The sequence below is a fragment of the Hibiscus syriacus genome, unplaced genomic scaffold, assembly GCF_006381635.1.
Source record: "Hibiscus syriacus cultivar Baekdansim isolate YM2019G1 unplaced genomic scaffold, ASM638163v2 tig00110293_pilon, whole genome shotgun sequence".
NCBI classification, from domain to species: Eukaryota; Viridiplantae; Streptophyta; class Magnoliopsida; order Malvales; family Malvaceae; genus Hibiscus; species Hibiscus syriacus.
In genome coordinates this window covers 495,673-522,094 of record NW_024062665.1, presented here as the reverse complement: position 1 = coordinate 522,094, position 26,422 = coordinate 495,673, and the positions used below count along the sequence as shown (strand labels likewise).

General features: G+C 29.8%; 1 protein-coding gene across 1 annotated transcript; it reads right to left on the bottom strand.

Annotated features, from left to right (window-relative positions):
- Positions 1–18,624: 18,624 nt before the first annotated feature.
- LOC120116311 (CEN-like protein 2) lies at positions 18,625–19,709 on the bottom strand. The gene is made up of 4 exons (XM_039136827.1): positions 19,451–19,709; positions 19,279–19,340; positions 19,089–19,129; positions 18,625–19,022 (listed from the first exon to the last, which is right to left on the bottom strand). Exons 1-4 carry the CDS (start codon positions 19,649–19,651, stop codon positions 18,802–18,804), a joined length of 525 nt encoding a protein of 174 aa, XP_038992758.1. The 5' UTR covers positions 19,652–19,709; the 3' UTR covers positions 18,625–18,801.
- Between the last annotated feature and the right edge of the window lie 6,713 nt (positions 19,710–26,422).

The following is a 26,422-nucleotide window of genomic DNA, read 5'->3' as shown; positions in this document are numbered from 1 at the left end:
ATAAGTGAAAATAGATGATTGAGGTTAACAATAAGAAATAAGAATATATTTACTGAAAAAGAAGAAGAAGATAATCTCAGTTATCTATTTTCACCCATTCAATAATATTGAATCAATGTGAAACTAAAAAATTTTACATTATGTAAGTGGATCCTAACAATCTAACTATATATATTATGTGACTTTACTTTTTTTTTTACATAAATATGGTAATTAACGACTTAGTTAGGGATTATCTTTTTCATACTTAAAATGAAAATGAAAATGAAAATGTATTCTTTATTTGGGGATTATATGAGCTGGTATCAATATCAGACGAAAGAGTAACGATACTCTAGATAGAGATATTGATACTGAGTAATATTCCCCAAACTTAGAGATTTATTTTGGTATCGATACCCTTAAAGGATAATATTGATGCTGATGTAGAAGTGTCGATAGTAGAGCTTTGTAAATAAAACTTTGAACCTATTTTTTTTATCAATATTAAGGGTAAGTGTCGGTTTCTTAGGGCCGACATTGATAACTTAGGGGTAGGTATTGATACTATTAAAGAAAAAGAGTAAAGAACCTTGCTTTGAGGAAAGACTCAAGAGATGTCTTAATCAACTACTAAAATCTTGAAAGTGAAACATTGATTAAATGTTTATGATTAAGCATAAGAACATTTGTCACACCCCAAAATTGAAGTTAAATTATAGAGAAAATCGCCTCAGTGACCAAAAAAAAGTTATAATATACGATTTTAACCAACTTTTTTTGGATTTGCCAAAATGACCAACAAAATCGCAACGCGAAATAAAAATTGCAACGCGATCCCCAGAATCGCAAATCAGTTTCCAAAATCGCAACGCGATTCTTGAAAATCGCAATGCGATAGTACAAATTCGCATTGCGATTTTCCAAAATCGCAATGCGAATATTAAAATCGCAACGCGAACACATAAATCGCAACGCGTATCCGTAAATCGCAACGTGTATCCGTAAATCGCAACGCGTATGGGTAAATCGCAATGCGTATCCGTATATCGCAACGCGTATCCGTAAATCGCAACGATAATCCGTAAATCGCAACGAGAATCTGTAAATCGCAACGATAATCCGTAAATCGCAACGAGAATCTGTAAATCACAACACTGAAATTTTGGGTATATAACACTGAAATCATAAACTAAATCCCTAAATCGCAACTCATTCCATCTCCATCTATCACTCTCTCCGGCGACATCCGTTCCTATATCCAACGACATCCTTCCCAATCCGGCAACATGTTTTAGTTTCGCAGCTCGTCTGTTTAGTAAATTAATTTACAACCATGAAATCATCTATGTTGATCATGTTTGGATAGATTTGTGTTTTGGAGGGTCATGGGATAATGTTCATGGTGTTTTACAATATATGCCTTTACCCATGAATCTTCAACTAAAATTGTCTTTACAAAAGTTAACTTATGAAACTCTAATGCTACGTGTTTCAAATAAATTGAATTTAGAGCCCCTAAGTGGATTTAGGCTATCTTATCAGAGAAATGGTAAAGTTTATTTGTTAACCGACAATGAAGATGTTGAATGATTCATTGCTTACATTAGTGTTTCACAAGATGATGTTACATTGTATGTTGTTGAACCTAGAAGTAGTATTGTTGGGTCAGTAGCGGGTAGTAATCAACTAAGTTTTTCTCAAAACCCACAACCTTTCTCTAATCCAAATCCCAATCAACTTTCAGCACCAAATTCCGGTTTTCGTATTGACCAGTTAGACGATGATGAGCCAACAGAAAAAATTGTGAGTACTAGTCAGTATTCGAAATTTGGTCTTGGTCAATATCCGGACTTTGATATTGGTCAATACACGGATTTTGATGATGTTTCAGAAGAAGAAACAGACCATGCGTGTAATGATATTGATATTGGTCAATACCCGAATTTTGATGATGAAACAGCCGTTGCCGAAGAATGTATTGTTGATGATAATGAGGAGGAAGTTACGACTGTGAATGAACATGTTGAACATCCATTCTGTAATTCATATAATCCTGAAGAAGAAAAGAAGAAGAAAAAGTCCCCGAAGAAAAGAAAATGCCACGGGCGTATAACTGGAATATGCCAGAATTACTTCAGATACCGGAAGAAGAGTTGATAAAGAAAGCAGTTGATTGTTACACAAAAGTTATTCGTATCAAGAAAGATGATTGTTTTGATACAAAGGAAGACTTGAAGATAGCTTTATATACGAAATGTGTGGAATATGGCTATCAACTAAAAGTTAACAAATCAAGCAAAGATCGTTTCGAAACAAGGTGTATGATTGACAAAAACTGTACGTGGCGTATGATTGCAAAGAGAATAAAAGATTGCAAAATGTTTCAAGTTAGGACTTTTATTGATAAACATACATGTTCAAGAACCCAAGTTTTTCCTCACCATAGACAGGCAAACAAAAAGGTGTTGGGTGGTTTTCTGGCTGAGTTAATGTTTTTGAATGGCAGGTATATCGGGACATGAAATTATGACTGACATGAATGCTCGGTTCAAGATTAGTATATCATATTCTCAAGCTTGGAGAGCCAAATGTTATGCCTTGGAATTGTTGAGGGGGTCGCCAGAAGCATCGTTTGCCCAACTGCCGGCTTATTGTCACAATTTAAAGCTGAAAAATCCTGGGTCGGTAACTCATATCAAAACAGATAGAGATGGACGCTTTGAGTTGCTGTTTATCGCCATTGGTGCTACGGTTAGTAAATCAATATAATTTTGTTGACTCATTTTTGTTAGTTACATGCATTTCACATTTAAATGATTATATTTCTTGTGTATATTATTTTGTAGATTCGTTCGTTTATTACTTGCATGCGCCCAGTTATTATAGTTGACGGAGCACATTTGAAAGGTCGATACCTTGGAGTAAACTTATTAGCAGTAGCCATGGATGCTAACAATGGGATATTGCCAATAGCTTACGGGTTGGCAAATCTGAAACCTCTGATTCATGGACATGGTTTATGGGGCATCTTAGGGATTGCATAGGTCCTATTAGCAATCTGACAATCATATCCGATAGGGCAAACTCAATTGACAACGCTGTTAGAAGGTGTTTCCCAGATGCTTTTTATGGACTTTGTGGTGTTCATTTGTATAGAAATCTAAAATCAAGGTCTGCTGGTATAAAAAAGCACAAATGGACATACTGGAAGGCTGTAAAAGCTTATCGGGAAGTGGATTTCAATAAGCATATAAATTGTTTAAGACGTGTTTTGCCTCAGTGTGCTCAAACACTAGAAGATGTCGGGTTTGAAAGATGGTCAAGAGTACATCAACTTGGAGCAAGATATGGTTTCATGACGTCTAATAGTGCAGAATCAATCAACGCTCTAAGTCGTCATTCCCGGAAATTACCCATTACTATGTTAATGGAGTTTTTTCGAGCCTCTATTCACAGTGGTACTACAAGAAAGAAACCATGCAGGTATTATTTCTTTGAATTCGTAACTTATCATATTTATATTTTACTAAGTATTGTTTATTTAAATTTACAGGAACATTGGAACATCGTGTTACACCATGGACTGAAAAAAAGATAACGAAACGTGTTGTGAAGTCAACGTCATGGAGAGTTGAACCATGTTCAAACACTTTGTTTCAAGTACTGGATAATAACTTAAATGGGCTAGTCGATCTAAATGCAAAGACGTGTAGTTGTATGAAATGGCAAACATCTGGTTATCCGTGTGGCCATGTTATAAAAGTTGCTCTTCATTTAAACCAAGATGATTCAAGCGCATACGCTATGGATTGCTACACTACAGAAGTTTATCGACAGACTTATGCCGAGATTGTCTACCCTATTCCACATCCTTCTGAGTGGGACATACCAGATGACTTACAAACAGTTTTGCCACCAGCCATGGACAGAAGGCTACCTGGCCGACCAAAAAGTCACGACCAAAAAGTTTGAAGACCATTAGCAAAGTTTACCCATGTTTTAGGGTATTTTAAACTAATTATCTTATTTTCCCTTCTTTTCTCACTTACCTCCTAAAAATTGTCGCTCCCCTACTTCTCATTTTCTTCTCTCTACTTTTGTTCCATTTTTTTTATCTTTTTGTCGTCGTTTGTTTTATTGTTACAGTCGTTAGCGACACCACCTTGTTCGTCTCGTCGTCCTCGTTCGATCGATGGGATTGACTTCTCCGTTACCATCACCGTTAACCATTGAGAATGAGGTATTATTTCAGGTTTTTCTGAAAAACTCATCTCCTCCATTCATTGCCACAAAGTAACCTCGTAAGGGGCTCCCTTGAATTTAAAATGTAAATCTAGAAATTTTTGTATGAATCCGACCACCAGATGGGGTCCACGTACTACAGAGATGAAAAAAAAACAGAAGACATATTGACTAGCAATTTTAACCACTAAAGAAGATCCCATAGAAAAGAAAATTCCTCCGTAAACTAGACTTAATTTTATTTTATAATTATATTTTGTTTCAAAAGAAAAGAAAATTCAACATAAAGTCCATTTTTCGCACATAGTAAGTTGTTTATCACATCTACTTTCCATCAATATATCAAATTGCTGTAAACGACGAACCCGCATTTCACTCCACTCTACCATTATGCGAGACAACAAACGTCACATCTTTGTCACCTTTTGAAATTAATTATATGCGAAGTCATTATGGTGTCAGCATCAGATTTAAAACAATTGTTTAATTATTCCAAAACATATTTTATTTTCTTTATTTCGAATTTCAAGGAAATTTTGGTTAAATAACGCGTAGTCCGCAAATTTCAATTTGAAGGATTTCCATAATTCTTTGTAATCCGACTTATAGATGTATTATATTTTAAAAATAAATATTAAAATTTAAATTTAAATTCACATACTATGATATAATATATTTTTAATTGTTTGATCAATTAATAATGAAAATATTGAAGCATATCATTATTATTTCAGAAGAAAGTATATTTGATTTTCTTATTTTATTTTTATTTTATAAGAGAAAATTATATGATAAAACAATTATATTTAATCAGTTAGTCAAGTTATTTGTATCAATACACATTATCTAAGATAATTTTTAAGTGTCACTTTATATACTAGCTTATTATACGATGTGCATTGGTTTATGAATAACTCTTAAAATTGTTTGAAATATGATTAGATTAGTGTATTGATACGAAAAGCTTACTATGTTTTCTAATTATATTTAGATACAAAATTCGTACCCCTCAACTAATCCAATGAGAATACTTTGTATAATTGTTGACGATATGGCTATATGTTACATGTATATATTAAGTATATTTTTAATAATATTTTTAGTATTTTTTTAATATATATTTTTTAAAAATTAATAACTAATTTTTATGTTTAGTATTTTTTATATTTAAAATTTAAAATTCAAAATAATTTTAATTTTAAAAAAAATAAATAAGTATTTGAACTTTTAAAAACTCATTTTGACCCTCGAACTCGACAAAAAAAAAAATTAACTCAATTCATCTGTCACATCATCAGCCATAATAGACCGTCACATTAGTATTGTGGACTTTCACATAAATACTGTAATGATCAACGATGAAAATTATTGATCAAAGAATTTTTTTTTGAATTTAAAGACCATATCGGATGTAAAAATAATTTGAGAATTATATTAATTATTTTAGAAAAGTTTAAGGCCTCAGATACTATCAAGCCAATAAATTATAATCATGATTTTGTAATTCTCGCGTCATCCAAACAAACTACTTAGACATGGCTAATAAAGCGACCTAAAACCAACTCTTAGAATGAATAAACTTTCAAAATGGAAGAATCAATGGTCAATTATTTTTTTAATGATCATGGGTGATTATACGGTAATATTTATTTAATATTTTCTTAATCAATTAATAAAGTACACATATTCCAGTGATGGAGTTGTTCGAACCTATGATATTTTGAGGAAAACAATATTCATTTTTTACAACCGATGCCAGTTGATGGATTCGAATCAATAGTCAAATTTATATAGAAATAAAATTATATGGAAAATTTAACAATGTTGTGATGATTGCAAGTGTGGACTAAAAATATATAGTTTTCCCTTCACAAGTCAACAATTGAGAGCTTCATTTCGTTCCACTTCTTCAATCAAACAATATATTAGACTTGCGATTTTTCCAAAACGCGTTAAATACTTCCATCTAATTTATCACTTTTATTTGAAGTTATGATCAGTCGTTTTGACTTCAAAAACTCACATTTGAATTAGCTTATCACAATAAAAAGTAAAAGTAAAACACCCTTTTCATACTCACATTGTTATGTGAAGCTTCAATCGATTTCTTTTTAGAAGAATTAGTAGTTGTTAGTTTGGCGATGAAAGTTTTTTAATTTCGGATTAGAATATTATCAAGTTCGAATTTAAAAAAAAAATATTATTGATAATATACGTAAATTATAAAATAAACATGATATATATTAGATATAAATATCGTGAACTCATCAAATGGTTTTAGTGATTAAAAAACAAGATTGTTTTCTTTAGAGATATTGAGTTCAAACAACTACGTTTGCAAAGTGTGTGTTATCACTCAGTTAAGAAAACAAAAGTAATTGAATTTAAACGAATTTAACTTAATTATGAATTGAATTGAAAGATGTCTGTAGAGGCAACATTGGCATCAAATCAAAGCATTGCTTAGTCTCGGTTTGGTCAGTCATTTTCCAATATTGGTGATAAGTAAACTTTAGTTTATTTACCCGGCAACTTCTCAATTTGTAACAGGCCAGGAGCTCAATGACATTTTTCATTTTTCTCATTGGAAATATTATAGGTCAAGAATACCAATAATTACATATATATATATATATATATATATATATATATATTGATAGATTCTAATTGGAATAAATCTAGATGAAACCTAAATATAATAAAATTAAAATAAATCTAAACAACACGTAATATTAACGCATGTCAAAAATTAAATATAAACTCTTTTTTTATGCAAATAAAAACTGTTAGTTTTATTAAAAGGAAATTCAAAATTACAATAAAGGTTTACAAACCTTAAACGTAAATTAAACACATAATTAGTACATTTCAATCGTACAAAAAACATAGTAAGAACACAATAAACTATCTCCGAACATACAATAAACAAACCACTTGAGATCATATAAGAACATGTTAATTGTAAGTCATAGTCAAACATTGTGAGAAAATTAAACGAAGAGAATTGTCAAAGGACCGGTAAAAAAGACCGAAAACAAGGGTGGAACACAAGCTGGACTAGAGGGAGTCATGGCCCCAAAATTTTTAAAAATTCTAATTTTAACATTGAAATTTTTAAAAATATTACAATTTGGCCCCCTAAAATTTTTAGAAATTCAAATTAAATTTTAAAATTTTTAATGTTATTAATTAAATCTCTTCCAAATTTTTAAAAATTCTCATTAAGCCTCTCAAAATTTCAAAAATTGTAATTAGACCCTATTTTCTTTGAAAAAAATATAAACTAAAATCTTCACAAAATTTTAAAAATCTTAATTTAAACCTCTAAATTTTAAAAATTTAAAGTTACCCCCCAAATTCTATCGCCAAGTTTCGTTGCTGACCAAAAATGTGTCAAAAGATAGATGAAAACTTGACATAAAGACAGAGAAAAATATATCATAAAAGTAGATTTATTAGAGGAAAAAACACAGAAAAAACAAAGATGCAATATAAGAAAATAAAATATAAAAAATTTCAAGAATTTGTGACCAATAGTAAAAGTGATATCATCACCAACCAAGCAAAGATAAAAAAGAAGGATAATCATCGCAAAAATTAAAAGAAAAATATGGAATTTAAATGTAAACTCTTAGAATAACTTTATCATATGAAACATGATTAATTATAATTAGGGTAAAGTACACAAGTTGTCTCCAAACTATAAGGTACAGTTTTGTTGAATTTCCTTACTATTAAAAGTTATAAAATGATCTCTCGACTATAGGGTGTTGTTTTGTTGAGACCTCCAATCATTAAAAGATATAAATGATTACCTAACTATTCATATATTTCAAACTCGTCCTTTTCCGTTAAAGAATCGATGGTCGGCTGAGCTGGACGTTAATATGTTGTTTGGGATATGATAAAATCATATTTTAATGATGTCTACTGACATAGTCGTTGCTTTAAAGTAATGACTCGACAATATAATGTTTCAAGCACTTGCTCAACGACATAATATAAATAGAGACTCAATCTATAAAATACAACTCAAACGGTTCTGTGATCAAATTTTATCATATCCTAGTCATCAGGTTAACTTCTAGCTCGTATGACCATAAATTTTTAACAGAAAATGACGAGTTTGAAACATATGAATAGTTGGGTGATCATCTTGTAATTTTACTAGTCGGGGGACTCAACAAAACAACGCCCTATCTGAGGGACCATTTATATACTTTACCCTTATAAATAAATGTGATTATAATATAATAAAATATAAATTCCTTAATTTGAGGTTTTAGCTACTTAGTTGACCATGACTTGCGTCTACTCACAAAATAAATGGCAGTTTTAAGGGGGTGGAAAAGAAGAGACTCACCCCAAATGGGAGAATACCGAACTTTGTATAATTTCAACACCTCTAATCTCTCCCGCACTTCCATTTTTCTAGGATTTTGTCTTCTCTGTTTCTTGTCTCAACTTTGAAACTCCACGATTCCCATTTTACCATCATAATATAAAGGCAGTGAATTGTATATGATATAAATTACTAATGATTTTTTAACTTATTAAAGATGTGTAATTTTATACATCAACAAATTAGGTAACGACACGTCTTAAAAAATAAACTTATATGAAATTATTTAATTTATTGATAATACAATAATATTAAATATTATCATCTCATTATATATTTATTCATATATATATATATATATATATATATATATATATATATATATATATATATATATATATATATATATATATGAAATATATTATCTTATCTAAAAACTTAAAAAAAATTATAAATAGCTCATGTAATCCAACATGTAAAATATACATTCTTAAATAAATATATTTTCGATAGAATTATATATTAACATATTTTTAAATTAATTGGGCCTTTCAAATTTTAGACGGCATTTCTATAATTATAATTATATTAATTTTATATTATTATCTTCCTATATAGATACTAACATTTTCTCTTTGTTTATGGGCGTCGGAGTTTCATGTTTTAGACCAATATTTTGGGTTAAAAATTGGGTAACTTACCCGATTAGTCACAAACTTCTTATCGTTTTCCTACTTCAGTCATCAAAGTATTCCTCTTAGTAAAATCATCATTAATATTATGTTTTTTTATTTGATTATCGATCATTAAAAAATTAACAGTAATATTGTGTGGATTTATTTTTCATGTTTTACATCATTTTCTATCTCTTTTATCAACGGTCTACATGTCTTTTTTTCTTTATATTATTTGGCCTATAGAATAATAACATGTGTCATTATTTTATTAGACAAATAAAATCAAGGAAACTAATTGTTGAAACTAGAGATAGATTTCAAACCTAGGACTACTTGTGAAGTGGTCCAACTCTTAGAATTAGGCCATGGACTTGGTAAAATTCTACCAAGAATAATCAAACCTAGACCTTGAAAAAAGGTCTAAGACTTAGTTACTAGGATGAACATGGGATTTCTACTGTAACACCTAAATCAGAATCCGACCAAATTTTAAAGATTCTAAGTGTCACATGGAATCAACGAGGTAGCTAACCTTTTTTTTAATCATTCATCATTAAAAAATTATAGAGTTTTTTAATTCAAGTTTTACAAACGGGGGAGCTCCCAATATTTCGTACCAATATATTAAGTTTAACAAAATAGAGTTACAACTCAAATCCACATAAGGTCTATGAATAATACATGTCCACTAAAATACTCGAGACTTACTCCAATAGCTCAATCAAATATGGAATCCTCAATTTGGCGATGAGCTCCTCGAACTAGCACCTAAGGACCTGTGCATGGAAATAAATTTCGAACACTGAGCTCACAAGCTCAATGTCACACAAATAACTTTACTATACTACATACATTCACCAGATGAGCATGCTAGCAGGTATAATCATGAACAAAATGATGCATCAAGCATACAAACACAAGCAAGCATCATCGTGTAGTTCGGAGTCATCAGCATCACGAAACTCACACCCCTATTTTCTTACGAAGAGGTACATTGGATGAGACCTGGGTCACACAGAATCAACATCTAACAAGCAAATGACACTCACTACCAAGTACCTACATTGGATGAGACTTGGTCACTCAACATAAACATCTAACATCCAAATGACACTCACTACCAAGTACCTAGGGTGAGGCTTAGGTCATAAAGCTTTAGCTTCTTACCCAGCTAATATACTCCTCTTGAGTACGTGGGACGTGTTCGAGTTACAGAGCAACATCCAATTAGCATTTATGTGCCCTTGCACTTAGTTGGATATATCCGGATATTCCTCATACAGCTAGACGATCTTCATACATACAAGTAACTTGTGTGTCCTCATTGTTTCCCGAGAATCAAACAAAGATATAAATCTTATGGAATCTTACTTCTCATAAGGTTCTTATGTTATATTCTCCATGCAAGGGATATCTAACATTTGTTTCTCGAGGAAAATCATTTGGGTGTCCTCATTGTTTCATGAATTCAACTTTTTCCTATCATTTATTGTAAGGGGTAATTTCGCGCCCATTTCCCAGCTGGTTTTCCTCCTCGGGCTCGCTGCTAGCTTTTATGATGCACCTAAATGGGATTTTAATTGGTCTGTGATGCAGTACACGATGATTTTAATATGTGGTGTAATATGAGTTTCTATAGTGACACTAAGTTGCGTACATGTGATTAGATTTACAAGAAAAAATACACGAGTTTTCAGCAGTAAATTGGTGAATCTAAAATCATATTTAAACGTGAAACATGAATTTAATGGCTATTGATTCATTTGAGACAATTTGGATATAGTTACATACCATAGAATTTGAGTATATACTCTGTGTAGTGGAATGATATTACATGTTTGGAGACATAAGGTAAACATGTTGCTTTATACAATGTTTACCAGACTTTATAATCATACCAGATTCTTTGAGTCATACTGTTGCTCATATCATTTTTTGTATTAGGGATTTATCGATCTCTATGAATTCTATCGAGGATATATAAAGAGATCAAAGTATCCATGGTTTAATTAGTGTTTCATATGTTTCAATGCAAGCTAATGTATAAAATGATGAATTATAAACAATGATTCTATTATATGAAGTGTCGTGTTTTGAAAGCATGATTTACAACTCTAATTTGTGAACTAAAGATGCATGATTAACGGCCTTAAAAAAATGTAATTTTGTGTTATACAAGTGACATGATTTGTAAGCAAATTTACATGATTTTTCAAAGTGATTTATACCAAATATGCATGTTGAATGTTCCTAAATAACATATATGTTGACGTTGGTTTAGTAGTTGTGTTGTATATTCATTGAGTTAATAAGAGCTCACTCCCGTTGTTCAAGGTATTTTCAAGACCTAAAGCCAACTAAGAATGGAGGTGGAGCAAGTGTGGCAATTACAAAGAGTTGATTTGGTAAATAAAATACTTATGGTGGCTTTGGCGCACTTGGAAAAATGGACTTACTATAATGAGGTTTAGACCTTTTCCTTTATGATTTTTAGTATGTTTTGGACTTTTGGACATTGGTTGATCTTTGATGAATTTTATTTTGAACTTATGTGGATGATGGGTTGGTATGGAATTGAATGAGTATGTTGAGCATGATGATTGAGAAACATGAATTTGGATGCAAGCATTATGGTTTTGGTAATGCCATATTTTTAAATGAAACATGACTGTGTGAGAGCATGTTGAAGTGTTTAAATTAGAGTTGGGTTTTAGCATGTTTTTCGTATGAAATATGTGGAAAAGATAAAAGTATCCCTAATACATGTAACTCGATTCAATAAGATTTTTATACATGCAAATATCGAGTCTGGACGAGTGTGTTGGTGTGATCTTCCGTTGTATATTACATAAATTTATTTGATCATAATTATCCATCAAATTAAATATATAGTAATGAATTTGTACCATGTCATTTTAGTGACTAACGTGATATCTTGTATTGGTGTTGGATCGTTCCGATCGAATATTAGGTGTTACAGTCATCCATAGAGATGGTAAACTTATCTTGTAGCTCTAAGGTAGGAGAAGATAGTTCTTACTAATATCTAACTTGGACAATGAATTTACAATAGAAAGTTAAACCTTTGATGGTATTTGAGCTTAGAAATGGATGACGAAGAAGATAAGGAAAGAGCAGGAAGATGCAGTTAGGGAGAAGGGAAAATGGCATGAATTCTCAGCTTTTTTGTCCCCCACAACCCAACGCATGGACAAGAAAAATACGCACTCTCTATGCTGAAATGGTATAAGCAATTAAGCTCGATGCTTGGCCCATAAGCCCAAATGAATAAATAATCCATGATTATCAAAGCTCGAGTCAACATATGAATGTTAACCCAAAATTCAAGTTATTACAGTAGAATAGTTTTACTCGATAATTAAATTTATCATTCATTCCAAAAATATATATAAAGGATCATTATTCCATTTTTATCTCTCAAAATAATTTTTTAAAATTAATTTAGAATAGCTTTCAATTGATGTAAATATATATAATAGGACAAGTGGGAAAGTCCATGTTCGATATTGGATTTTTGAGAAAGCCTAGTTTTGGGCTATCTTTTTTATCTGAATAAATCTTTAAAAGTATTTTCTAAATTGATACTAATTAATTCTGAAAAATATATATTTTTCTTATCGAACATGCTACATAAGCAAAGGAATATCAACCAATTACACTTTTTTTAAAAGGGTAAATTACACAATCATCACTCAACTATCTTCCATCTCCTATTTTGATTACTCAACTTTCAAACTTTTCAATTTACTAACTAAACTTTATACATTGAATATCTTTTGTCACTCTATATTATTTTATTATTATTTTTTATGATATAAATTTTTATATATTATTAAATATAAAAAATTAAAATAATATTTTATTATTATTAAATTTTAAAAAAAAAAATAATCACTATCGTTTGTTGTCGTCATTGGCCTTCGAAATTGACGGCTATTTGATCCCAAGTCATCACGGGAGACTCGCTTTGACACGCTGAGTCCGTTCTTGCGGTTGTTTCACCATAAAATATCTCAAAACCAAAATATGAGAGATAAGATAGTTGATTGATGATTTGTGTATTTTACCGTTTTAAAAACATATTTAGTAAAACACATCTTTCATAAACAAAATGTTAATTATATCTCAATGGTAATGCATGTACAATTTTATAGCCTGGTCTCGAGTTTGATTCATGGACAGTTATTTATTTATTTTTTAAAAAGTACTTTTAGATAAATGGTTTTAGTAAATCAAAGGTCTATATACTATTTCAAAATTTTCATTTTAGTCCCTATACATTGATTTTGTAATATTGTCTCTTACTATTTTATTTAAAAATATTTTTCCATCTACTAAATTTTATTTTATTTTATCTTTAACTTTTAATCTAGGAGTTATAAAAAGATGCAACTACTTGTTAGTTATATATATTTACATTTTTTTATTATTTTGACTCTTAAAAATTGTAAACCTAGAAATTAAAAAGTCTTATTATTACATTAAAGATATTTTTATGCAGTTTTTAATATTAAGGAACGAATTAATAAAAGATTATAGACGTATGAGATTAAAAAATATTTTACTTTTTTAATAATTATTACTGTCATAAAATTAAAGTACGATGATTAAATTTTAAGTTTTGAAATTGCTAGAACAATAATTAAAGATGAAATTGAACAAAAAATTAATGGAGAGATCAATATTTTCAAATAAAAATAATAAAGAAGCTCAATGTCACAAAATCAAAGCATATGGACTAAAATTTAGATTTTGAAATTTTTGTATATGGAGCTTTGGCATACTTAAAAATTTATCTGAAAGTGCATTTGAATTTTCTTTTTTAAAAAATGTCCCTATAGATAATCAAACACAAGACTAAACTATTGAATTAGACATGCGCAATCCCCGAGACCTTTAATATTAAGGTTATGAGAAGCATTTTGTTAAAAGTGATTTTGTAAGATAAATGATTGAATGAGTGTGTGTTTGTTTAAACAGTGCGATCAATTAGTAAAATAATATCATTTTAAGAATTAATAAAAAAAGGGTAAAGTGCAAAAATGGTCCTCGGCTATAGGGTGACACTTTGTCCCGTCCCTCAACTATAGTGCATTGTTTTATTAAGTCTATTGACAATTAAAAGTTACAAAATAATCATCGGTTATCCATATATTCCAAACTCATCATTTTCTATTAAAAAATTGACGAAAAACTAAGTAGGATGTTAACATACTGATCGTGATGTGATAAAATCTGATCCCAAAGTCTCAAACAACATATCATATCTCAGTCAACAAGTTAATGTTCAACTCAGACTATCGCCAATTTTTTAACAAAAAAATGACGAGTTTGAAACATCTGAATAGTTGGGAGACCATTATGTAACTTTTAATAGTTAGGTATTCAACAAAATAATACCCTATAACTAGAGGCTCAACAAAGTAATATCTTATAGTCGATAACATTTGTATACTTTAGCCATAAAAAATAAGTGTCAATTTAATAAAAAAAAATATGAATGATATTTGAGTAAATTAGCCTTGAATTCTGCCTAGCTAGGTTAATTTATTATACACAGCTGATGTCGTAAAGTTCGCTTTCAAAGTCGATCATTTAAGATCTAAAGGGCATTCTCAGTTAAGGTTAGTAAGATACGCAAGGACGAGAATATATATTATATGACCTTTATGGGTATAATGGATACATAAATCCCTTTGTAAAACATGTTTACGAGATTGTACCACATTATTTATTGTTATTCTTTTGAGTGCAAATATTTTTATCTTATAAATGTGAGCGTAATGAATCCGTCAAATCAATTCAAAAGTTAAAGGAAATATAATTCTTTTTAGAGGTCTTAGTCTAACGTTTACGAGTATATATATATATATATATATATGTTATTAATGATCAAGAAAAATTCTGAACATATATAATCTTACAATCATCTTAAATTATTAAAAAATAAATAAATACGATCATAATAAGTGTAAAATATTCTTCTCTTACAAATGCGATGATTGACATAGTATCCCCTGCTAAAGATGTGTCCAAAAGTCTGGCACTTTCTCTTTATAATATTTTTATTAAATATAGAGATATTTTGTTTTCAAAATAAATATTAAAATTTAAACTCACACAGAATAAAATAATACGAATATTTTTTATCATTCGATAATTAATAATTTTTTTATCATTGTAGAATTAACTTTAAAGTAAAGAGATAAAATTTTCAAAGCATCTCAAACTAATAGATTTGTAAAAGGAAGAGAAGAAAGGATGTGTGAAATTAAACACATGATCTAATGTCGACCAAAATTAAAGTGATGTACTTTGTCGTTACATCACAAGCTTAATTGACCAACATTTTAAGATTAAGTCGTTGGGAACGTTACAACATTAAATATTTGATGATAAAATTTTGTTATTTTTGTGGTTTTATCCAACTTGATAGAATTGATTTATACTTAAATTATATATATATATATATATATATATATATATATATATATTGAGAGGATAAAATTCGACTCAACTCAAAAATATTAAATTTTTGGTTTGATTCGATGCTAAAAATACTCAACTTGAAATTTTTACCTCGAGTCGACTCCCTTAACTCTGCATATTATATGTATATCACATATGAAAAAACATGAAGATATATATATGAATATCGTAAATGATTATGCCAATAAGTGTTGGCACAAGTGGTTAAGATTCAGAAATTTGAGCTTATAAGGTCAAGTTTGAATCCTACCACCGTCACTCTTGGTGGATAATCTATAAATTCGTATGTAAATGTCAATTGAGTCTTAAATATGCATTGCCCTGGACTAGAGAGTCACCATTGACCTAAACTTTTATGTACAAAAAATAGATTGTATATGATTATAAAAAATCATTTAAATTGAAATCAATTAATATCGCAAATTGTACATACATAATTAAATTTAAATAAAAACTCAAACAATTTGATTTGACATGACTCCACTCAAAAAAAAATTAAAATAAAATTTGAGTTATAAAATATGACACCCTAACTCGACTAATTCGCCAACTCGACCAATTTAAATTTTGATCATTCCTTTTCAATTAAATAATTTGACACATGCTTATAATATTTGATAAATATAATTTGAGATTGATTACTTCATGAGTGTATCTATAAATTCATAAAAAAATATTATTATATCAAAGAAAATAAATTTTGATCGTGTAAACTAGTCAGCTGTGGATGAAAGCGTGATATAAGATGAGTAAGTGTTTACCATGACATTCAAATTTCTTTTTGTATAGTAAAAGAGTCACTTGTGAATGAAAGTGTGGTAAAGGTTAGGTAAGTGTTTACTACGAGATTGAATTTATTTCTGTTAATTATTCATTTTATTAATATTATTAATTATCAAAAAACTTTGTTGTTAATATATATGTTCATCTTAAAAAATATTAAATATTTCTAGATGGGTGACTAAAGTTAGCACTAAACATCATTATGCAATAGTCTCCGGCAACCAGACAATGGAACCCTAAAAACTCGCCAACTTTACAGTTTCCAGCACAAAGTTATTGCCAAATAATTTCACCAATTTTCCTGCAGAATAGTATGCAGTTATCACATGAAAAATTACCAAGGGACAACCAGTGGCTGTCATGATCCAGTAGTCTTAGATCTTATCATCCAGTGGCGTTCGTGGGATGGAGTTTTGGATCTTAAACGGGTAAGAAGAGAAGAGAAAATAAAAACATGAATTTGATGAAATTCGATTTACAAATATTATAGGTGTCATAGCTATGCATGTCATAGCTGCTGAATACGAACTGCGGCTGTTTTTCTCCTTTCAATGAATTGTTTTAGTCACTTTACATTATCTAACACTGAACCACTTGGTTCTTGCTCTTCAGATAATTGATAAACAAGGTGGGTTTTGCTATGTAGACCAACTCGTGTGATATTCAAGATCTTTTCTCCTGTTTTTCTGAAGAACACCATACAACCAAAAAGCCTACTTCACATCTCTTCGATTCTAGTAAAATTTGTGTGTCTTGGCTCGAACATGATAAAGAAAAAGAAAAAAAAAACTAAGTTGCCCTCTCGCTATGCCAGAACTTTGAAGAAAAAGAAAAGGAAAAGAGGGTTTCTCATCTGGCAGCTGCAAATGATCTTTTCTGCAGTTTCAGTCGGCTTCTTTGTTCTTCAGTTAATGTCTATGTAAAGCGGTTCTTCAAGTTTTACTCCAGATTTACAATACAGACCAAATGATAATAGGAGAACTCAAATGCAGTGGAACAAATAATAATAAATACAGATTTGATGATGACTATTTGTAGGTTAATTTAAACTCGATAGTTACAATTATTGAAACATGTTTGATTTTATTAAATCACATGAGACTGTCATAAGTCTAATGGTACAGTTGTAGACATCTCGAAGTATGAGACATCGGATAAATCATGCATAGAAATATTGTTTATTTCCTGATGATATCTCCGTAGGTATAACAAAGAGAAAATTGAAAAGCTAGGTTTGCTCCCACTTTCTGGCTTTATTTTTCCTGCAATTTCTCTCAAGTACTGGGTTTTTGTTCTTCGGTCAAAGTGTATATAAAGTGGTTATTCCAAAACCTTGCAATAAAAACCAAGTGATAAAATGAGAATTCATCACATGATTGATTATTCTGCAGTAAACTTGTAAATATTCTTTTCATAATTTTCATTTGGGAAGAACATGATAAATTACTACCTTGAGATAACATTTGCAGGGGTTGTCAACATGATAAAACTCGCCATGCCCCCACATGGGGAGTTATCAAAAGAAAATAAAAACGGAAACATAAGAGTTTCTCTTAGTAGGTAAAACTGTGGCCTTGAATTACTGCTCATGTGGTTAAATTTCTAGTTCTTAATATGGAAAAGAAAAAGAGGTTTATCTGCAGATTTCAGTCTGTTCATTGTTCTTCAGTTAAAACAAAGTAAAGTGGTTCTTCCATCTTTGGGATTTAAATATAATATAAAAGTGAAGTGATGTTCAAAGGAAAATGACTGTTTTGCAGTAGATCCCGTACGTCCATCACCCCTTTCAAGAACATACCAAAATGATTAATAGTAAATCTTACTAGAATTAAGTCAAATATGTTGGGCTTGAAATATACTTACAAAGCTAACCAGAAGAGAGAAAAAGTGCCAGTCTTGACGAGAGAATGGAATTTAAACTGAGGTTTTGTAGGTAAAAAATTGGCAGAGCCTAGTAATAATAGACTGTCAAGACATGTATCAAAGCCTAAAGAAACATGAATTTGCCCAAAATATTAATCTGGGTTGTTTTGAAATTTGCATAATTATAGAAGAAAAACATAAATTACTTAATGGCTTGAACATAACCTTAAACTGATAGTCCTTTAGGGCTAAACATTTCCTAAGAAATGCCCCCCACCAGAAGTTTATTCTTTAGCCACATTAGGCGCTACTACCAGTACTACTGCTATTACATGTCTTTTAATGGTGGTACAATGTGGAAGGTTGAGCATCATTGATCTTTGGGCGTGAGCCACTTTTTTTTTAGCGTCTTCTAGCAGCTGTTTCTCTTTGAGCATTGAAATAGACAGCTGCAACAGGAACCCCCAGCTCATTCTCTTCTGCAAACTTTCTGGTGTTGAAACGATCCCTTGATGATGGTATAGCCTGCACGGTTTGCCTGCGCTTCTGCTTAAACAGGAGGAACACGAACCTGTGGATCCCTATGTTTGGCCTTGGCAGCTCGTAGTTCACCAATTCCCTCCCTGTATGTAACCATAAAAGTTGGTCCATTTTCTATATATATACTTGATGAATGAAGGGATACTTACCAAATGTGGCATCTGTTGTGCCGGGGATATCTGTCACTATCCTGTGAGATTGTCAATCAAGTACCAACAATCAGTAGATTGCTTAATTTTTTTTTTGATGAAATCATGAACCCTAACAGTCATATACACATAGTGAATAGCTACATGGTTTGTCATGCCTACATGTTACAAGCTATATATTGGTGATTACCAGTGTAAGCGCTCCCTGAGGTAAGGGTCACTAGGACCTGGAACATCTGGGTCTGTCATCACCTACAATATTAGAAACATGATTGATGATGACTTACTTTATAGAAGAGAAAGAAAACCAAAACAAGTTTAAGGAAGCAAAAGGAAGATATTAGTGAAAAGTATAGTTTTACCAGGGTGAAAAAGGATCTCATATTACCACCATGAACCTCAACCTTAGGCTTGTTAATTACTGAAGATGGAAAGAATTCATGGCCATTATAAACCTGCCTGTTGGAGTTGAAAGTGACTGTCATTTTCACAGATGGGGAGATGGCATCAATAACATCCCCAATCACTCCCCCTACAACAAGAGGATCTGAGAGTTTTGCCATCCAAGAGTAATATAAAGGAATGCTTCTTCTCTTGCTGGTGTTTTGCCTTTTGGAAGGGCTTCTTATTGGACAAAGAAAGAGTACCCCCCACATATTTATAGCATCAAATCCATTAGTTGGGTTGTGAGGTTAAGAAAATGGAACATCAGAGAAGATTAAAAAAGGTTTAATTGTTCCCTTTATATTAAGCTAGACTCTCAGCTATACACCACCATTAAAGATAGAACTATACTAAACTGCTTAATGGTGAACCATTTGCAATATACTCTTACTATAATTTTGACATAAAAATCGAATCTTATATGGCACAACTTCATTTTTTTAGCATATTCAGTGCAAATAATGTATGTTTAAGTTGAAATGATGGAGGTGTTCAAATAATTCTATGGAGAGAATAATCCTTGTTACTTTTTGGAGTCGCACCAGAATTTCTAGTACTGAAGTCTTTATATCCATTCATAATAGGCTGTGGTGGAAGTTAATCGATATATTTTAGAATTCGTCCATGCATTCATGATTTTGGGTATTTACCAGGCCCCCCCAACGAGAACTGATAACATTGGTAAATGGTGGGACTATCGGCTCATTTCTTTCTCCTTTTCAAAATATTGATTTGGGCTTTTCTTCTTCATGAATTGCCCTCTACCTTTCCGTAGTTGAGGTTCTTCTTGAGTTTTTATTTTTTTATATTCTTTGAGTTCCAAGAACAAGAAAAATAACAAGTGGCAAGAACATAGGATTCATTAATGGAATTAAAGTTTAGAGATCTTGACATGAAGTTTGGTTGTTTGTTTCTTATTCTTTGTTCTTTTATAATGTATTTGTTTATGAAAACAAATTGGTTTCATTGAATTTGAGTCAAGATTAGTAAGAGAACAACTGTTGATCGATATTTTTGTATCGTATGGAGTCAATCATGGAGAATGGAGGAGACAGATGGATTGGGAAGGGTTTTAGTCTCATTTTTAGTCTTGTTGAGGGGTATCTCTATTGATGTTTAATGTGTGTAAGTCATAAGATCATTATGATCATCTTAATTCGATAAATGAGATATATTTTATAGTAAAAAATTAAATATATATTTTTAATCATGCTGCTTTGATACGCAGACTTTTTTTTAACAGCCTTAAGTGGTGCAATGCCATGGAAATAGCCAAATAGGTATCTACACAATAAAAGGATTGATCAATTTCTTCTAGGAAAGAGAAACTAGCCAATGAAGTGACTTATGCCTAAAGAAGAATACTTGCATATATAGTGATACATTATTTTTGTGTTTTAATTTATTTCTGTATGATAAAATTCAAAAAACATTTGAATATAGATCAAAACTTGACAATTACCATTTAATAAAAAGGGAATTTGAATCCCAACATGTAGAATGATAGAGCCCTGGTTTTTCGGCTTTCTTAAAGCATAATAGAACTAGTGTTGGCCTTTTGTATTAAAGGTAAAAGAATGGAAATGAGTCGGAATTTGTTACTGATTTTAGAGATGAGCATAATTCAACACCAACAAAGAGTTGTTAGTAGTGCCAAAGGGTCATTTCAGAGAAAGAGACAGTCATTTTTCTTCCTCAAGTGGTACTTAAACTGAGAGTGGGATTTCCATAAGTGGCAACTCTTGCACTCATTTCTCTTCTCATATTCCACACTCACCTGCTTTTACATTTGTTTCACCCAATAATACATATTACATTATGTGTGTTTGTGTACTCTCTTTTGGCAATGATTACGACACCACATTCCCCTATTCATGAACTCGTGGAATTAGCCTGAGAAAACCTAATTTTATGAGTTTCATGAACATTTAAAGCATTCCCAGCAAATTACATGTGATTTTGATGAGGTTCACACCTATATGATGGTTAGTGTGGATGGAATAAGATTCGTTGTAACCCCAATAGATAGTTTTTTCTTTATATGAGATACGTAGTCGATGATCCGTCGATTATATATAATAAGAGAACTGATGATATTGACATTTTCCATCCCTTCTACGAGCTTACTTATATTGACATTTAGTGATGGTGTCAAACGTTGGATAATGATGACTACTCGTAAACTGACATGATAGGTAGACTTATTGACGTGGTTGACTTGCCAAATGATTTTGACTCGAATAAATCACACAAGTCTGTATAGATTATACAGGAATTTTATTGTGCGAGACCGAGAAAATTTAAAATGGATATAACAGTTAAAATTTTAAATTAAGCTTTGTTGATTTTATTTGCAATTTTTGTAAATTAAAACTATGAAGGATTTTTAATTAATTATTAACTAAACGTACAAGCCTGTGTAGATATTTGACAGAAACTGATACAAATATGCATCCCTAGTTGCCTACTTGAATAAATATGGGGAAAAATAAAAGTTTAGATGATTCATGCATATTATTTGCAATGGCATGCAACGTTTCTACAATTTCTGCCGGGGAATATATACACACATACAGGTTTAATGGTGGTGGACAATATTTTACTTATTTATTTTACATGGATGGTGCATGGCAGCTCGACTCCACCATTGTCAGGTTTTCTATTTTTGAAAAGCTATCTATTTACAGAATTCTTGGACCGCCTTATTGTGTTCTTTTTTAATTGTAAATTAATGGCTGGCGGGGAAAATTAATGATGGTAGATGGCGAAGTTTGTTTAATTGGGTTAATTCAATAAATCATTTCATAATAATAAAATAAAAATAATCGATATTGCATGCAATATAATTTTAACTTAATTATTTAACATTTTTATTTTTATCACGAATCTTTCAATTTTATCAATCATACTACTTAACTATTTAATTGTTATCAATTAATCATTAGTTGTTAACATTTAACGGATTAGGTGACATGACAGTTAAATATTTTGGTATATTACACATTTGGTACATATTATTTACATGTGTCGTGACACATGCCACTAGTGACAAGTGACCCCATTCGATTGGACAAAGGTATTCAATCTAAGAGTGATTTGGAAATCAAACATAAACCCAACCACTAACCCAAGACCAATTCTTGTTTACATATGTGGTGACACATGTTACTAGTTAATATAAAAGATATATAAATATTATGAATTGAAGTTAAGTATTTATTCACTAAGATACAAATTATATTCTAAATGTTGTGTACTTTAAACCAAGAAGTGGTCGTGGTTTAGTGGTTGCGTGTTTGCTTGATTTATTAATCACCTTAGGATCAAATCTTTTTGTCCCCAATTTTGCTTGGTTTGTTTTCTTTCCACCAAAGGATGACACGTGTCACCGTTTGATTAGTGGAAAATAAATATATTCAATTTATTTTAATTTATTAAAAATAAGATTAAATTTAAGAAACATGTAAATAATAGGGTCCAAATGTGTAATAATACCAAAATATTTAAATGCCATCTCATCTAATCCGTTAAATGATAACAACTAGTGGCTTTATTGACAATAATTAAATAGTTAGGTGGTTTGATTGATAAAATTGAAAGTTAATGGCACATCTGACGTGGTATTTTTTATATTTGGGTAAACTATACAGTTCAATAATCAACTATTTTTTTCACTCCTATTTTGATAACTAAAGTTTAAAAATTTTGAATTTAATCATTAAACTTTTGAATTGCTTCTATTTTGATCCTCTTGAACTATATTATTATTATTTTTAGTATGACATGATAAATTAATTAATATTTAATATCAAATAAGATTTAAAATAAAAATTTATAATTTAAATCCAATCCTTAATCCTCAAACCCCAATCATCGATCTAAACCCCAATCCCACCAACATCACCCTCCGAACACCACATAAGAATCCCTTGAAAAATCATTTGTGAACCGGAAACAAATTAATACAGAGAAACAAATTTAAGTGTTAAGAATAGATCAACCACCATCACCTTCACAAAGACAAGTTAAGAAAAATGTAAACATTGCTCAATACCCATAATTGAAACAACAAAAAGCTCAATTTTTTTTATATAAAAACAAAAATAGCAACAATAAAAGGGAAAGCGCATGAAATGAATGAGAATGAAGTTGTCATCCATGCTTCCTCATTTCCTCTTAAAATGTTGTAGTTCCAAAAAAAAAACTTAAATAAGGAAGAGATAAATGAAACAAAAACAAAACAAAAAATCTAGGTTTCTATTTATACTTATTTTCTTGCACTTTCCCTTATTTTCCAGACAAAATAAAGATACACCATTTTTACTAGATCACCAACCAAACAAAAGCAACATTACCCTCTTTTTACTTTCACGGGCCTAATCATAAAATCAAAATTAAAAGAATGGAAAAATAAGAACAAGAACTTGATCAAGATAGGTATGAACTGCAAGTTTTTTTTTTTTTGGGGTGTAGTTTCACTCAATCATAGCACTGCCTCATGCAAGGGAAGAGAAGGAAATGAAAGAAAAAACAAGGGCTAGTCTGGGTTTTTGGGTATTCTTTGTTTCATGAAGATGAAGTTAAGGATGAGTTTAAATTGGCATTGGGGTTTGAAATTTAGGATTAAGATTAAAGAGTATGATTTTAAATTTTATTTAACATTAATAATAATAAATTTGACATGTAATACTAAAATTATAATACAATAATCCATGTCAACAAAGAGAGATCAAAATACAAGTAATTTGAAAGTTTAATGATTAAATTGATTTTTTTTAAATTTTAATGACCAAAATAAAAGTGAGAAGATAGTTGAGTGATAAATCATGTAATTTACCTAAATAAAATATACAACGTCAGTTGTGCCATTAACTTTTTAACGTCGGGTTACTAACATGAAATAAAAATGAAACGTTAGGTATGATTTTTAAAAAAAATAAAAATAGAGGTACTAAATCGGAACAAAAGTGTTAGTTTAGGTACTAAACATGTAGTTTATCCTAAAAATTATAATTTTATTATAATTTTATTAAAAGTATAATTTAATTTTTAATAATCAACTAATTTTAAATAAATCCTTGTACTTTTTAATATTTACATAATAAGAACAAATTTATTTATGGTATATTTTGGTACGTCGCTTAGGTGATACGTTGCGGTATACGACGTGCGCTATAGAATTTTCCATTAAAACAATAATATTACTACTAATAAGAAAATAACTCATAAAACCAAAACAAACAAGAAATATCCTTCTAAGTCTAAATTTCTAAATCAATATTTATTTGCATTGTTAGTAGATCATAACGGTTAAATTATAGTTTTTTTTTAGGTTTAATGGCATTTTTAGTTCCCAAAATTTTTTATTTTAATTTTTTTCTAAAGAAAATCATATTAAGGAAAAATAACATATTTATTAAGATGACATAAATTATTTCTTCTTTTTATCAATATTGATGTCAATTTTTTTATATTTTATTTTAAAAATTCAAACATATTTTTAAATAAAATATTAAAATTGTGAAAATATTTTAAAATTGTTAAAAAATAATAAAATTATTAGAAAGTAAAAAATATAAAAATTTGTATAAATACTGGAAGAAGAGTCGCACATAATATTTTTTTTTTAAAAATACTGATTATTTTTTAAAACTGCAAAAATATTCTAATAATTAGCTAAATTATTTTATTGTACTTTTTGAGAATAGCTGATTCCTTTTAAGTTTTAAGAGGTGGAAGTTGATTATAGTGGAGGGACCATATCCAACCTTGACAACCACTCTCTCTCTAAAAATTCACTTCATAAACTATTGCATATATACTATGTATGCGCTATACTATTATTATATATTTTAGAGACCTATAATAGTCTTTTCCATGATTCTCTCCCTAATTATGGTTAAAATTTTAACCATAATTATATACTTATATTAATTAAATATAAGTACTGATTAATGGAGTGCATGAAATAGATGGTGGGGACGTTCTTATCCGAGCGGGGAAAAAGATGAAGCCTTTCAAATACTTCATTTGAGAATATATTTATATAAAGGAAATAACTTTTTTTTATCAAAGTGATATATTATATTCTATGATAAATATCGAAATTTCAAGTTATACAAGATAAAATGATATGAGTATATGTGATTATTTGACTAATTAATAAATAAATAAATAAATAACAATTCTTTAGACTTCTTTCGAACTATTCACTTTTGTAATTAAAATTAACAAAAAGTCAATTATATATATATATCGATATTTGTCATATATTGACTTACATTTTAATTAAGAATTAAGTTAGATTAATTATAATTCTAGTGGGAGTAGATTATTTAATAATTACGTTTATTAATATAAGAAATATAATTCTTTTGTATTTTTTATAATTTTCTAGAGTTATTTTGTAGATATGACAGGGTGTGAGATACATATTTATACTCTTTGTGATCTCTATGTTTACGGTATATTATTAGTTATCTCATAAATTAAACTAAATCTTATTTCTCATATAATTGAAAGTATTTTATATTTTTCTCATTTTATTTATGTCTTATTAATATAATATAAACATTCTAATAATTACTAAAAGATTAACATTTTTTATAAAATAAAAGAACATATTGTAGAAATCGAACTAGATCACTCAATTCAATAAATAATTAATAAATTCGATAATTTAATTATATAATAAGATCTGAAAATGAATGAAGCAATTAGAAGGGTTTATGATCAGTGGAGAATCAGAAATTTAAGAATTAAAGTTCAGAATTTTAATATTATTTTCTTAAAAATAATGGGTTTGTAAAAAATTTATTTTTTTCTTAAATCATTAAATTAAATTTAACTATTTCTCCAAAATAATGGGATGCATTTAGCCCCTAAGGACT

Excerpts from the sequence above, each read along its gene's own strand:
- LOC120116311 (XM_039136827.1), bottom strand. The coding sequence starts at position 19,651 with ATGGCAAAACTCTCAGATCCTCTTGTTGTAGGGGGAGTGATTGGGGAT. Across the intron at positions 19,130-19,278 it reads CTCAGGGAGCGCTTACACTG|GATAGTGACAGATATCCCCG; the intron begins GTAATCACCAAT and ends ACAATCTCACAG. Across the intron at positions 19,023-19,088 it reads CACAACAGATGCCACATTTG|GGAGGGAATTGGTGAACTAC; the intron begins GTAAGTATCCCT and ends GGTTACATACAG.